Source organism: Elaeis guineensis, chromosome 6 (genome assembly GCF_000442705.2).
Source record: "Elaeis guineensis isolate ETL-2024a chromosome 6, EG11, whole genome shotgun sequence".
Classification (NCBI taxonomy): Eukaryota; Viridiplantae; Streptophyta; class Magnoliopsida; order Arecales; family Arecaceae; genus Elaeis; species Elaeis guineensis.
In genome coordinates, this window is record NC_025998.2 from 550,817 (window position 1) to 564,076 (window position 13,260).

Sequence of the window (13,260 nt, forward strand, 5' to 3'; positions counted from 1 at the left end):
GGGGATTCCGAGAGCCGCGGATCTACGTGGAGGGTTGGGGTGTAGCTTTCGCGCGAAAGAAGGATTCACCTTCCTTCGCCCGAATCCACCGTTGGCTCGCGCAATAGTCACTTTAACAACCGTGCGAACAGATTGTTTCAAGCGTTTCCGGTGCCTGGATAGCTGTGCGGGGCGCGATCCAACGGTCCACGTAGCGAAAGAATATGAATCATTCTTGGGCACAAGAGATACAACCCGAACCGCACGGGAAGTCGGGCAGGCAGCACTCTGGAATTTAATTTATAGGCCAGATCAGGGCATGCCGTATGCGCCTGCCATCAGGGACCGCATGCCTCAATATGTGTGCGAAAAATGATCAACGGGGCAGAATAGGGAATTTCTGATCATGTGATCTATCTTTCATCTTTGTGATGCCGGTGTGTGGGGGGTGGGGTGGGCTTTGTATCGAGCAAATGGTCCGGTGATCAAGCTAGTCCAAACAGCAAGAAAAGCTTACAGCATGTTGAGGCCTGAATTAGGACATTTTCATTCAGATTTATCACGAAAAAAAAAGGGAAGAGAGAGAAGAAAAAACAAATCACTCGGATTTCAACCGTAGCTCTATGAACATAATTTGTTTCAGCTTTCGTGATCGATCGATGAGAACGAGGCCTGACACGGTCTGTACATGGGAACAAGTGGAATACGTAATTAGCTAGAACCTCCAGAGGATGAGTCATGCTCATATATACTACTCTCTTCTCCCAGACTGCGCTGCTGTCCTGGAGAGCCATGGATCGATTCCAGCCGCAGTTCACAAGATGCTTGATTCTCGTGAGCCTAAACCACGAGGCAATCCATGCAGCATTTTCTACCGATGCCCATAACCGCGTGCAAGTAATTTGAAGCATGTACTTTTGCGTGTTTCATAATTCACCATGCAGTAAGAGATTAGAATTGTTTACCATATGGTTTTAGAGATGCTATTATTACTATCGATTCATCAAGAGAATGCACCTTAAATTACAAATCAATATCTGCGCTGAAAAATGATACCATCTTGCATGCCCAAAATATTAAAGAAAAATGTGGAGACGAGGCTTAGAAATTATATATCACACAAATCAATCAGGCACTAGTTTTGTTCCGTACGTGTTCGTATTTCTAGCAGCCATCGTGACTATGGCAAAGCAAGTAGGAGGGTTATGTAGAACTTGCTTCTTTCTTTGAACCTCACACGTAAACGATCGCCGCCCATGGCTGCTTCTCGCCCGGTTCCGGATGAGATATGGATCACGCTCCCAAGACCGTCACAGGCCTACACATTTCCTATCGACCGTCTAAATGCAAATTCGTACTCAGAGATAGTATTACTATAAGACTCTGAAGATGAAATCGGTGTTGAATTGAACTAAAAAGTTGACAGTTACGTTGCTACGAACTGTGAGTAAAATCTGCTAAAAAAATTTCAAAATTATGGGATGCCCTTCGATTTAGAATTCTCTGATGCTTAAATCAATCGAGGTATTGAGAACAGATAATAGAAATAAAAAAATAAAAAAAAAAATGAGAGTTTCTGAATGGAGAAAAATAGAGTAAACTCTTAGTGGAAAAAACTCTAATTCCTCAGTAAAAATTTAGCAGAGCTTTATTTCTGTGAGTTCAGACTTAGAGACTTAACTTGACTTCCGGAGAGTATCTTATCTTTTTTTATAGAAGAAACTCGTTTAGGTCTTGTTGGGTGGATGTCTGGCCAGGACCCCACCTCCCAAGATCCTTTCAGTACCACGCGATGCAGCAGGAAGAAAGAAGAAACAAAACAAAAGAAAAACAATCAAAATACGTGGATCAGCCACAAAAGGGCTCACCTCCACGGGGCATGCAAACTTTACTATGAAAAAGAAATTTTACAAGAGGAGACCTCACCCTCAACCCTTGTACACCCAATTCTCTCTCATCTGAAGTTCCCCTCACAAAAGCGCTCTCTCTCTTGGAGACCCCCCTGAACCCCTGAAGAGCCTGGCGACCACTGTCTAGGAGCCTCCTGCTCCTTCTCTCACAGCAGCCTCACGCCTCTCTCTCTCCTCTGGTTCGTACGGCAGCGAGAAAACCAACCCCCTTGATTCTCTGTTTCGTCACAGGGCTTTTATAGACCTTAATCACGACTTAGATCGTGATTAGGACTCCTTGATCAACCCAAATCACGTCCCAGACCGTCCGATCAAGATCGGGAGCCATCCATGCCGTCGGATCGCGCTCCGGTCCACGGAATAGTGCCGTGGACCGCAAGAAACGCGTGGGAAACGCCCACGCAGTCCACAGGCCCCGCCGTGGACCGGGGCAAAGGGTCGCGGGCCTGGGTCGCACGTCCCGCGTGGGCCTAGGCCTGGGTCGCGCATCCCGTGCGGGCCTGGGTCGCGCGTCCCGCGCGCCGCTGCCGCCCGCCGCCGGTCGCCGGCGGTCCACCACCTCGATTCTCGTGCCGACTTCAAAAGCTCGTATCTCCTCCATCCGAGCTCCGATTCAGGTGATCTTGGTCTTGTTGGACTCCGTTTTTCGCCGCGAACCTCGCTGTGGGCTCAATGTGGGCTGAATCTCGAGACATCAAATCCTAACAATCTCCACCTCGACTCGATATTCGGCCTCCTCCAAACTCCGAGAGCTTCTAGATCTCCTCGCCCCCATGCCTTGGGGCAATCGCCTGCTGATCATGGATGGGCAAACATGGGAGTCGAGCCAGGCTGCTCGATCCCATCTCCGTCGTATGCTGTGCTCCTCCTGACCTGAGACCTGCTCGGGGCATCATCCTGCGGCAATAGGAATCTCACCTTGCGACGTCGCCTCTCGTCCTCCCGAGTCTCCTGTCTCGTGCTCGATCCGCCTCCTGGAGCTCCACCTCGCTCTGGGCTCCACCTGGCTCCCGAAACTCCACCTCGCACTGGGCTCCCTACCAGGTAATAATGTCCTCTACTCCCCTTCTTTCCCTCCAGCACAATCCTATCGCCGCGTAGCACCCTCAGGATTCCTCCATCAGCTACCGTCCTATAGCCTCTCGAATCCAGTCTGCTAAGTGAGATAAGATTCTGCCTGAAATCGGGTATGTATCGGACCTCCCTCAATCTCCTCACTGCACCGTCATGTGTCCTCCAGCTGACCGTCCCAATGCCTCTGATCGCACAGCTCGATCCATCCGGCAGATATACAGTGCTCTCACTGTTCTCCAGGGCGTCAAACTGCTCCTCTCTGCAACACACATGATAGGGGCATGCAGAATCTAATATTCACTGCTGGGAAGAAGCAGATACCTCGTCAGATATCTCCAGAATATCTCCATCTGAATCACTGCCGGCCGTCGCTACAGCAGCTACCGTCCGATTTTTCAGTTGAGGGCAATCTTTGGCTAGATGCCCTAACTCCTCACACCGGTAACACCTGGTTTTGCTCAAGTCCCTCTTGGACTTAGACCGCCCTCGTTGCGATCTCCTGTCGCTCCGTCTACCGCCTCCTGCTCCTCCAAAAGCCACCAAAGCTGAGCTACCGCCACCAGAGCTCGAAGCTGGGTTCTCCCTCCTGAGAACCTCGTTCTGGAGTATCACCGCGGTGACCTCGTCTATCTTGATAGTACTCTTCCCCACTAGAAGAGCAATCACAAAGGACTCGTATGAAGGGGGAAGCGACGCCAGCAAAACCAGCACCCTGGTCTTCTCCTCAACGTTCTCGCCAATGCTGAGAAGGTCGGTGAGGATCTTCTGGAAGTGGCTCAGATGCTCCTGCACGCTCTGTCCCTCAGTCATCCACAGTTGGTAAAACTGCCTCCAGAGAAAAAGAGTGTTGGTGAGAGATTTCTCCATGTACAACTCCTCGAGCTTCGACCACAGCATCGTTGGGGAAGTCTCGCTCAGCACATGGATCACCACCTCATCCGTCAGGTACATGCGGATGGTACTCACAGCCTGCATCTGTAGCCATTTCCAATCCCGCACCTCCATGGTGGTCGGTTTCTCATCGCACAAGAGAGCATCGATCAACCCCTGTTGGATGAGCACGTCCTTCACCCTTGCCTGCCACAAGGAGAAATTGCTCTTACCATCAAACTTGTTGATCTCCATCTTGATTGTTCCGTCTTCTCCATCTTCAGTCTTGCTTACCACCACTACAATCTGCATCCTTGTACCGCCTTGCTCTGATACCACTTGTTGGGTGGATGTCTGGCCAGGACACCACCTCCCAAGATCCTTTCAGTACCACGCGATGCAACAGGAAGAAAGAAGAAACAAAATAAAAGAAAAATAATCAAAATACGTGGATCAGCCACAAAAGGACTCGCCTCCACGGAGCATGCAAACTTTATTATGAAAAAGAAATTTTACAAGAGGAGACCTCACCCTCAACCCTTGTACACCCAATTCTCTCTCACCTGAAGTTCCCCTCACAAAAGCTCTCTCTCTCTTGGAGACCCCCCTGAACCCCTGAAGAGCCTGACGACCGCTGTCCAAAAGCCTCCTGCTCCTTCTCTCACAGCAGCCTCACGCCTCTCTCTCTCCTCTGGTTCATACGGCAGCGAGAAAACCAACCCCCTTGATTCTCTGTTTCGTCACAGGGCTTTTATAGACCTTAATCACGACTTAGATCGTGATTAGGACTCCTTGATCAACCCAAATCACGTCCCAGACCATCCGATCAAGACCAAGAGCCACCCATACCGTCGGATCGCGCTCCGGTCCACGAAATAGTGCCGTGGACCGCGAGAAACGCATGGGAAACGCCCACGCGGTTCACAGGCCCGGTCGTGGACCTCCCGGTCCACGGTGGACCGGGGCAAAGGGTCGCGGGCCTGGGTCGCGCGTCCCGCGCGGGCCTGGGTCGCGCGTCCCGCGTGGGCCTGGGCCTGGGTCGCGCGTCCCGCATAGGCCTAGGTCGCACATCCCGTGCAGGCCTTGGTCGCGCATCCCGCGCGCCGCCGCCTGCGGCCGCACAGCTGCCGCCCGCCGCCGGTCCTCCGCCACCTCGATTCTCGTGCCGACTTCAAAAGCTCGTATCTCCTCCATCCGAGCTCCGATTCAGGTGATCTTGATCTTGTTGGACTCCGTTTTTCGCCGCGAACCTCGCTGTAGGCTCAATGTGGGCTGAATCTCGAGGCGTCAAATCCTAACAGGTCTTAAGAAAAGTTTGTGAGACCGTTAGAGATCTATTAGGGGATTAAAAATTTATTAGGCTATTAGAGATCTGTTAGACTGTTAGATCATTGGAGATCTGTTAGACCGTTAGGCTATTGTAACAGAATAATCAGCTGTGCAGAGATCGTGGGGCGGCTATCCACATAGTAAATGAGCTGAAATACAACTAAAAGGTAGTTACGGCTGAGCTAGATGACTGCTATCAGATAACAATCCGTACTTCTGATGGCACATCAGTAACAGACCGATGTAGAATAAGTGATATAAGTAAATATCTGAGCTAGATGCCATGCTTTGAGTGTCAGTAATTATATCAGTCAAAAACCAACGTAAGTTCTGATTTGATTGAGGGAGATCGACAAATAATCGAGATGAGTGTCCTACTTACTAGCAGTTCTGGACTAAGAAGATAGCGGATAATTTTGGGGAGGCATATCGACCAGAGATCGATGTAACATGAAAGTATTATTAACTCAGATAATGATCTGCTGCAACATGTCTAGATGACGATGATCTCAGCCTTTCGATGAGGTCAGCTTGCTGATGAGATCGACCTTCAAGGCTCACATCAGTATTCTTATCAACTCAATAGCTTCTGAGCATGAGTAGATATTGGCTGAGGTGGTAAGATCCTATAATATTTGCCTCCTACTTTTGAGTCCACAGAGGTCACTTTGGATAAAAGTAGTCCAAAAAAAAAGTTCTCAACTTATCTGAGGTGACGAATCTGTACCGTTTAGTTCAAGTAAACCACTGCATCCTTCCACTTGAGCTCGGAGTGGGCAGGTCAGATCTCCTGTATATTTGATAAGATTTCAATTTTTGGTGCCTCATTTTATGAGGTTCAACATTTTTTAATGAGATCCAATCTGAAAATCGAATATCTCACTTTTGATCTTGGCCCTATCGAGACTTTGGTCCAATCGAGACTTCGAATCTTTGTGAGATCCAATCTGGAGATCAGATATCTTATTTTTTATCTTGATCTTTTCGAGACTTAAGTTCGATCCATAGATCAGCTTTTCATCTTGATTCATCCAGACTTAAGCTCGATCTGGAGATCAATTTTTCATCTTGATCCTTTCAGGACTTAACTCGATCCGGAGATCGACTATTCATCTTGGTCCATCCGAACTTAAACTTGATATGGAGATCGACTTTTCATCTTGATCCTTTCGGGATTTAACTCGATTCATTTTGATGAGGTCGGATTTCTGATGACCTTGACTTTCTGATGAGATCGACCTCCTAATGAGGTCAGTCTTTTGATGAGATTAGCCTTCAAAGCTCACATCGGTATTCTGGTCAATTCGATAACTCTTGAGAATTAGTCCCAAGGACATTGGTTGAGGTGGTTAGATCCCACAATAGAAATTAATGAGAGAAACCATCTGCTTGTAACTCTGAAGCTGCAGAACTTTGCAGCAAACAAACTCCTCCGACAATACCAATTATAAAGTACTCTTGAAGCCATGTTGGAAAAGTAAAGCCTATAGAACCGCAATGAACAAAAATCATATGGGACGGCACTATAAAATATCATATGAGGCAGGTTTAATAATATGTCATATTTCTTTTAATACTGATCTCAAAGAATAAGTCTAAAAATCAAAAAAAAAAATTATTGATGGAGTTATTAGTTCCATGATTAAAGCATTCTCTTTCTTCTCATTTTCAGCACATAGCGATATATACTATATGATTATATGATACATATTAAATATATAATCAAGTGATACATACTGTAAGCTTTTTTGATGCATACTCAGTAACGACCTAATACTCACCTATAGTTAAATTGATACATAGTTTATCAAACTTAGTATTTACTAGTACACAGTATATGACTAATTGATATGCACATAGTAAAATATTCATTCAACATCCCAATATACATCTCTAAATAAAGCAATATATGATTTTCAAAATATAGCATTCATCAGCACATAGCACATGAGCAAATGGTACATACTAGATGGCTTAGTGATGTATACTGTAAGATTTTTTGATACACATCCAGCAATGACTCAATACGTACACACCTTGAGGCTCTTTTTCCTCTTCCAAATCTCTTTTCTTTCCTAAGATATTTGCATCTAAAAGTTCATGAAAATTGAGATCATTTTATCTAGAGTGTGTATTGGAATGTCTGATAAATATTTTATTATATATGTATCAACTAATCATATACTATATATCAGTAAACATTAAATTCGGTAAATTATATATCAATTTATCTATAGATGTATATTGGATCATTGTTGAGTGTGTATCAAAAAAACTTATAGTGTGTATCGATAAGCCGTCTAATGTGTACCATTTGCTCATATGCTGTCTACTATATTTTGAAAATAGTATATCACTTTTATCTAGAGGTATGTATTGGGACGTTAGATGAATATTTTGTTAGATGTGTATCAACTAATCATATACTATATACTGATAAAATTAAGTTCGATAAACTGTGTATCAATTTAGTTATCAGTTTGCATTGGATTGTTGTTGGGTGTATGTCAAAAAAACTTAAAGTATGTATCACCTGGCTATATATTTAGTGTGTATCATGTCATTATATAGTATATACCGTTATGTACTAAAAAAAAAAGAGAATATTTTAATTACGAATTAATAATTTTATTAATAATTTTTTTTTTTGATTTTTAGACTGTACTGTGAAGACCACCCCACATGATATTTTATAATACCCGCCCCATATGATTTTTGTTCCACGTAAGGTTGGGACAAAGCGACCGCAGCCACATTTTGCGTCACGCTTTTGCAGAGCCCGACGGTCTTTGGCACCTCAGGTTCAACCTGTCAATACAATATTCCGAATGAAGAAAGAAACATTTCCTCTGGAACTTCTTTTGATATCATTGGGATAGCAGCTACATTTGTCTTAGTATTCAATATCTACCATTTGTCTAGGTACGAGTTGCATGTTTCACGCGAAAGAGTCGGTGTGAATCGTTAGATCGTGCTTTGCACCGCTTCAATGTACAAGAGGATGAGGTTGGAGGACTTTGACACTCGTGCAAAATGCGATCAATCAATTCTTTCCCACAATCGGAACCCCATCCATCATGTTTGCGTGTCCTTCGATGCAGCGAGCCGCGGACCGGAAGTCGGCATCTGTGTCAGATAGGTGCAGACTTGTAGGTGGGTGTTAAGTCGGGACTCGGGCGCCCGCATAAATGCTGTTTTAGGAAATCTCTTGTGGTACCCTAGGGGTTGCGAGAGCTCGGTGGAATTGTTCCCGGTGACGGCGGGAGGTGGGTGATGGAGGAACCATTGAGGATTCTCGAGTTCTACAGCGGCATCGGTGGAATGGTACCAACTACCTCCTGTCGTATCTATCTTGCTTGCTCCTGCTACGATGAGGGTTATTAGGGTTTATGTTGTCCCTCGGACATCGGATCGTTTCCTAATATCATATTATACGGATATTGGATCGATCTCTCTCTATTATTTAGACATGTATATGCATATCCGCAGAGGTACTCGCTGATGAGGGCTGGGAGTCGAGGAGAGGTGGTGGAGGCGTTCGATATCAACGACAAAGCCAACGACGTCTACGAGCACAACTTCGGTCATCGCCCTTTCCAGGTTTTTATCTCTCTCCATACTGTATGGTTGTTTTAATTTCTATCTATCCAGAGGTTGGCGGTAGCTTGAAGTACGAATTACCACCAACGCTGCATAGCGTTACCAAGCAGTGGCTGTTACTAATTTGCTCGCCTTCTTACAATTTTTGTCGAGATGTCCGAGGAAAACATCATTTTCTTAGTTCATTTGTAAATTGTTTGTTTATTTCCCAAAAAGAGAGGAAAAAAAAAAAAAGCAAAATCATGGCTGCTATGGTCCTCAGAGTAAAGTCAGATGAAGTTCATATTTTCTGATTAATTTATTACTAATATCATAAGAAGCTGATAAACAACACTACTATTACAACCCAGGATCTTATCCAAAAGACTAGCTGGAAGATATTTTTTAGATTCTTTGGTCCTGTATAAACATCCAGCAAATAACCGATATGGGACTAAATACATGCACACATGAGTCGTCACATACCCCTCCATTTAAGTCTTGGCATCATTGCTAGATTAAAAATTCAAATCCATACACCATGGTCAGCTAGTAGTCATCTCAATGAACCCATGCTGTAGTATCCCTTAGTCCATATAGATTATAGCTAGATCGACTTTGATATCATTTGTAACAATCCAGGACCTTACCCAAAAAGACTATCTAGAAGATATTTTTTTTTGAATTTCTTAATCTTATATAAATATCCAAGATCTTTCTAGCGAATAACCGATGTGGGACTAAATACATGGCCACAAGAGTCCTCACAACTACAAAGGTCAAATTAGAAACTTACATGGTCTACTCTTTGCTACAAACAACCAACAACTAGTCTCCTCTCATTACACTTTAAAGGAAAAAAAAATGGGGGGGGGGGGGGGATTAGACAGTCACTGCTCTTCTAAAGGGATCATCTTTTGTTCTTCTGTAAATTGCCGACAACCTTCTTTATGTTCAAAACTAAAGTGGTTAGGTTGTTCACCCTTGTCACTTAATGGGAAAAACTGTCATTGGTCAAATCCTGCAAACTGATGATTATCAGAGGTTTAGAACAACATGGAACAAAGACATGGATTAGGACTGCATGTATACGATATAATCAATCTAGGTTCGCAGAGTAAGATTTATCAATCACAACAACAAAAAAATAAAAGACTGAAAGAGAGAGAGAGAGAGAGAGAGAGAGAGAGAGAAGGTTTAGTGAAAGACTCATAATTTGATACTCTACTGACCACCAGAGGCACATGCATTCACATTTACGTATATACATGTACATACATTTTTAGATATGGGTATACATGGTTACAAACAAATATAATTTCAACAAATAACTTCAATGAGCCCTTCTTTGAATTGAAGTTTATATTTCAGTTTAGTGTTTTTTTTTTTTAATACAAATAAGATTAAGATTGGACCTGCTATCCTTCCCAACATCAACCCTTTTCCTCTGAGATGTCTTGCTGGGTGCAGGGGAACATTCAGACCTTAACTGCTATTGATCTAGACAAATATGGAGCACATGCATGGCTTCTTTCCCCTCCATGCCAACCATACACACGACAAGGTTCATATGCCTTACCCCCCTTTTTTTCCCTTTTGATGATTTTGCTGGCTTGTGTAATCTAAATGGTACTGTATTTAGGTCTTCAAAAGGGCTCAGCTGATGTGCGAGCATTTTCTTTCATCAAGATCCTGGAGCTTATTCGACATATGCTGCACCCTCCATTAATGTTATTCATGGAAAATGTTGTTGGGTTTGAGGTTTGTATAAAACTAATTGCAGACTGATTTACATTTGTTTTAGCATGTGTATATGTGGTTAGTGATGATATAATGAGCAATTATCTTCATATTTTCTTGCAGACATCAAATACTCACAAGCAGATGATAGAAGTTCTGAAAAGAGTTGGCTTTGTCACTCAAGAATATATCTTGAGTCCGTTGCAATTTAAAGTACCATATTCTAGGCCTCGGTACTTTTGCCTGGTATGCTGTTCTCACTGGATCTCCTCATTTCTTTTTCTTTTTTTGTTTTTTTTTTTGGTTTTTTTTTTGGGGAGCAGGGGGGGGGGATGACATGCTGAATTGATGGAAACTAAGAACCATTTTGGATAGGTGCACTGGTCCACTACTTGAAACAGGCTTGTGATCCAAACTAGGATAGACTCTCAATCCTAATGTTGGACTTAGGCGTGATTTCCAGATCTGCATAACTTTCTGCATTGAGAAATTGAGAAGCATCATGAAGACTTTCAGGAGTGCTTAGTATTTTAACTAAACAATATCTTATTGTCATTAAAATTTTGCACATTGACGGACAACCATTTTTAGGAACTGTTGGCTCCAATTATGTAGGGATTTTTCTAGTCAGTCTTTATAATTCACGTGGGGATGAATTATCACTTTATAGCAACAAATGCTCACTTGATATCCTGTTGCTTAGGGATTCTGTATATGCTTTGTACTCGAAGTATTTGAAATTCTGCCTGTTGTCCGTGTTAACTATTTAATTAGACCTCTTGGAACAACAAAGCCGTGATGCTTTTCCTTTTTAAATATAAGTTAACTCTTTGGTGATTCTTTTGCAGGCAAAAAGGAAGCCCTTGTCTTTTCAGCACCCATCCTGTAATAGCCAACTGCTTTGGACTCCCTCTTCACACTTGACGTCAAGGAATATCATACCTAAGGATGGACACCATTTATCCAATGAAGGACAGGAAGAATTTGACATATTGTGCGAACCAATAAGGAACTATCTGGAAACACAAACTTCATATAATCCGCAGCCAGAGTATGCTGGAGTCAGTTTCTGCCTCAAGTGTAATGTCTGTACAGTGAATTTTGAAAAGAACACTGGTGACCCTTTAATCAACAGTGGTGCACCTCAAGACATAGAAAATACCAATATCTGCAGTGACAATATTGTTGAAGAGGTTGAAGGTGCTAAGGAAGACAAAATTGCGTTGGACAAGTATGCAGTTCCGATAAGTTCTATTGAAAGGTGGGGAAATGCCATGGGTATCCTCATAGTTCTTGATGTTCCTTTTCTGTTCAATAATAAGTTTAGGTTGCTGTTAAGATAATTATTCAGTTGTCCACAATTTTTTTTTCTTCTTGAATCCTTGACACCAAGATGCAGATATTGTGTACCCTGACTCCAAGCGCTGCTGTTGTTTCACAAAAAGTTATTATAGATATGTGAAGGGAACAGGCTCTTTACTGGCAACCTCCGAAGTAGAGTCCCCATTCTTGCTTTCCATTTTGCTTTGCTTCATATATATAATTTATTCTCTAGTACATTATTGGACTTACTGCACATTTTGCTGCAAATGATAGAGCATCAACTCAAAGCCAGCAAAAAAGCTTGAAATTTCCTCCTTAAAAGAGTTGCATCTTCGATTTTTCACCCCAGAGAGGTAAGCAGTGCTGCGTATTATCAGCTGTCAGTTAACTTATAAGATGTGACATGCTTTGTTCATTTACAGGTAGCAAATCTGCATTCTTTTCCGGCGGATTTCCACTTCCCACCACACATAAGCCTTAGACAACAGTGAGTTTCTCTGATGGCTTACACTTGTTGCTGATGGTTGGGGTGTTGATGTTTCCCTCTGTACAAAAAATATCAGTTTAACACTTCTATTGTTTGCATTGTGCAATATATTTGATAGAGCTCTGTTGTTTTATGAATGAGAGTTAGATGTAGCAATTCATTTTTTAAGCTACAGTTGTTGCTATCACAATTGGACTACAACTTTACAACTTTAGGATCCTTTCATGAATAATTATACCATATCAAATGGCAACTATGAGAGAGAACGGGGACAGCTTATGACAATGGAATGGTGAAAAAAAAAATCATGTGAAAAGAGTTGCTAGGTGTTGTGAAAAATATGCACTTTGTACGGAAAAAAAAAAAAAGAAAAGGTCAACTTTAGGAGTAACATAATTAAAAAACAGAGCTTAAATGGCCTTTTACCTCTAAAAGAATACTGATCCTTGGTTTGATTTCAAATATGTGCTACATAATAGATGTCCAAGATCTTGCCCTTTAACGGCAGCATGCTGTGCATAATTGATGAAAAAATCGTGTATTTGCGCATAAAAATAATTGCAATACACACTCACTGACATAGCATTGATACATGGCTAGTCACAATGCTGTCTGCAGGTATGCCTTGTTGGGGAACAGTCTAAGTGTAGCAGTCGTGGCTCCCTTGCTCCAGTATCTATTCACTGAACCTACGTGAAGTGCAAAATTGCCTGTTTTAGCAAAGGGCTACCTTGAGCTTGTTTACATCTGGAACATTGATGATGAATGTCTTCCTGAAGTTTAATGTCCTAGTGACAAAGCAGCAAGGTTTGTTTTATGGTTAAACAAGAAGTTTGTGTCTGTCCATTTATTATTTTCATGTTTAACCTTAAATTCCTTTCTTAGCAAGAATCTTACAATCACGAGGCTATGAACAAGATCTGTCAGTTGGATGCTGTCCTGTATCTTTATTTGGGTTACATTGGTTGA

General features: G+C 42.8%; 1 protein-coding gene across 1 annotated transcript; it reads left to right on the forward strand.

The window, feature by feature from the left end:
• The first annotated feature begins 8,326 nt into the window (after nucleotides 1–8,326).
• On the forward strand, nucleotides 8,327–12,290 carry LOC105047774 (tRNA (cytosine(38)-C(5))-methyltransferase 2). Its single transcript, XM_073258808.1, has 8 exons — nucleotides 8,327–8,486; nucleotides 8,652–8,762; nucleotides 10,212–10,305; nucleotides 10,384–10,502; nucleotides 10,605–10,727; nucleotides 11,330–11,759; nucleotides 11,881–11,975; nucleotides 12,078–12,290. The coding sequence occupies exons 1-8, from the start codon at nucleotides 8,436–8,438 to the stop codon at nucleotides 12,159–12,161; spliced, it is 1,107 nt and encodes a 368-aa protein (XP_073114909.1). The 5' UTR covers nucleotides 8,327–8,435; the 3' UTR covers nucleotides 12,162–12,290.
• Nucleotides 12,291–13,260: the final 970 nt, after the last annotated feature.

Excerpts from the sequence above, each read along its gene's own strand:
- LOC105047774 (XM_073258808.1), top strand. The coding sequence starts at position 8,436 with ATGGAGGAACCATTGAGGATTCTCGAGTTCTACAGCGGCATCGGTGGA. Across the intron at positions 8,763-10,211 it reads TCGGTCATCGCCCTTTCCAG|GGGAACATTCAGACCTTAAC; the intron begins GTTTTTATCTCT and ends TGCTGGGTGCAG. Across the intron at positions 10,503-10,604 it reads AAAATGTTGTTGGGTTTGAG|ACATCAAATACTCACAAGCA; the intron begins GTTTGTATAAAA and ends ATTTTCTTGCAG.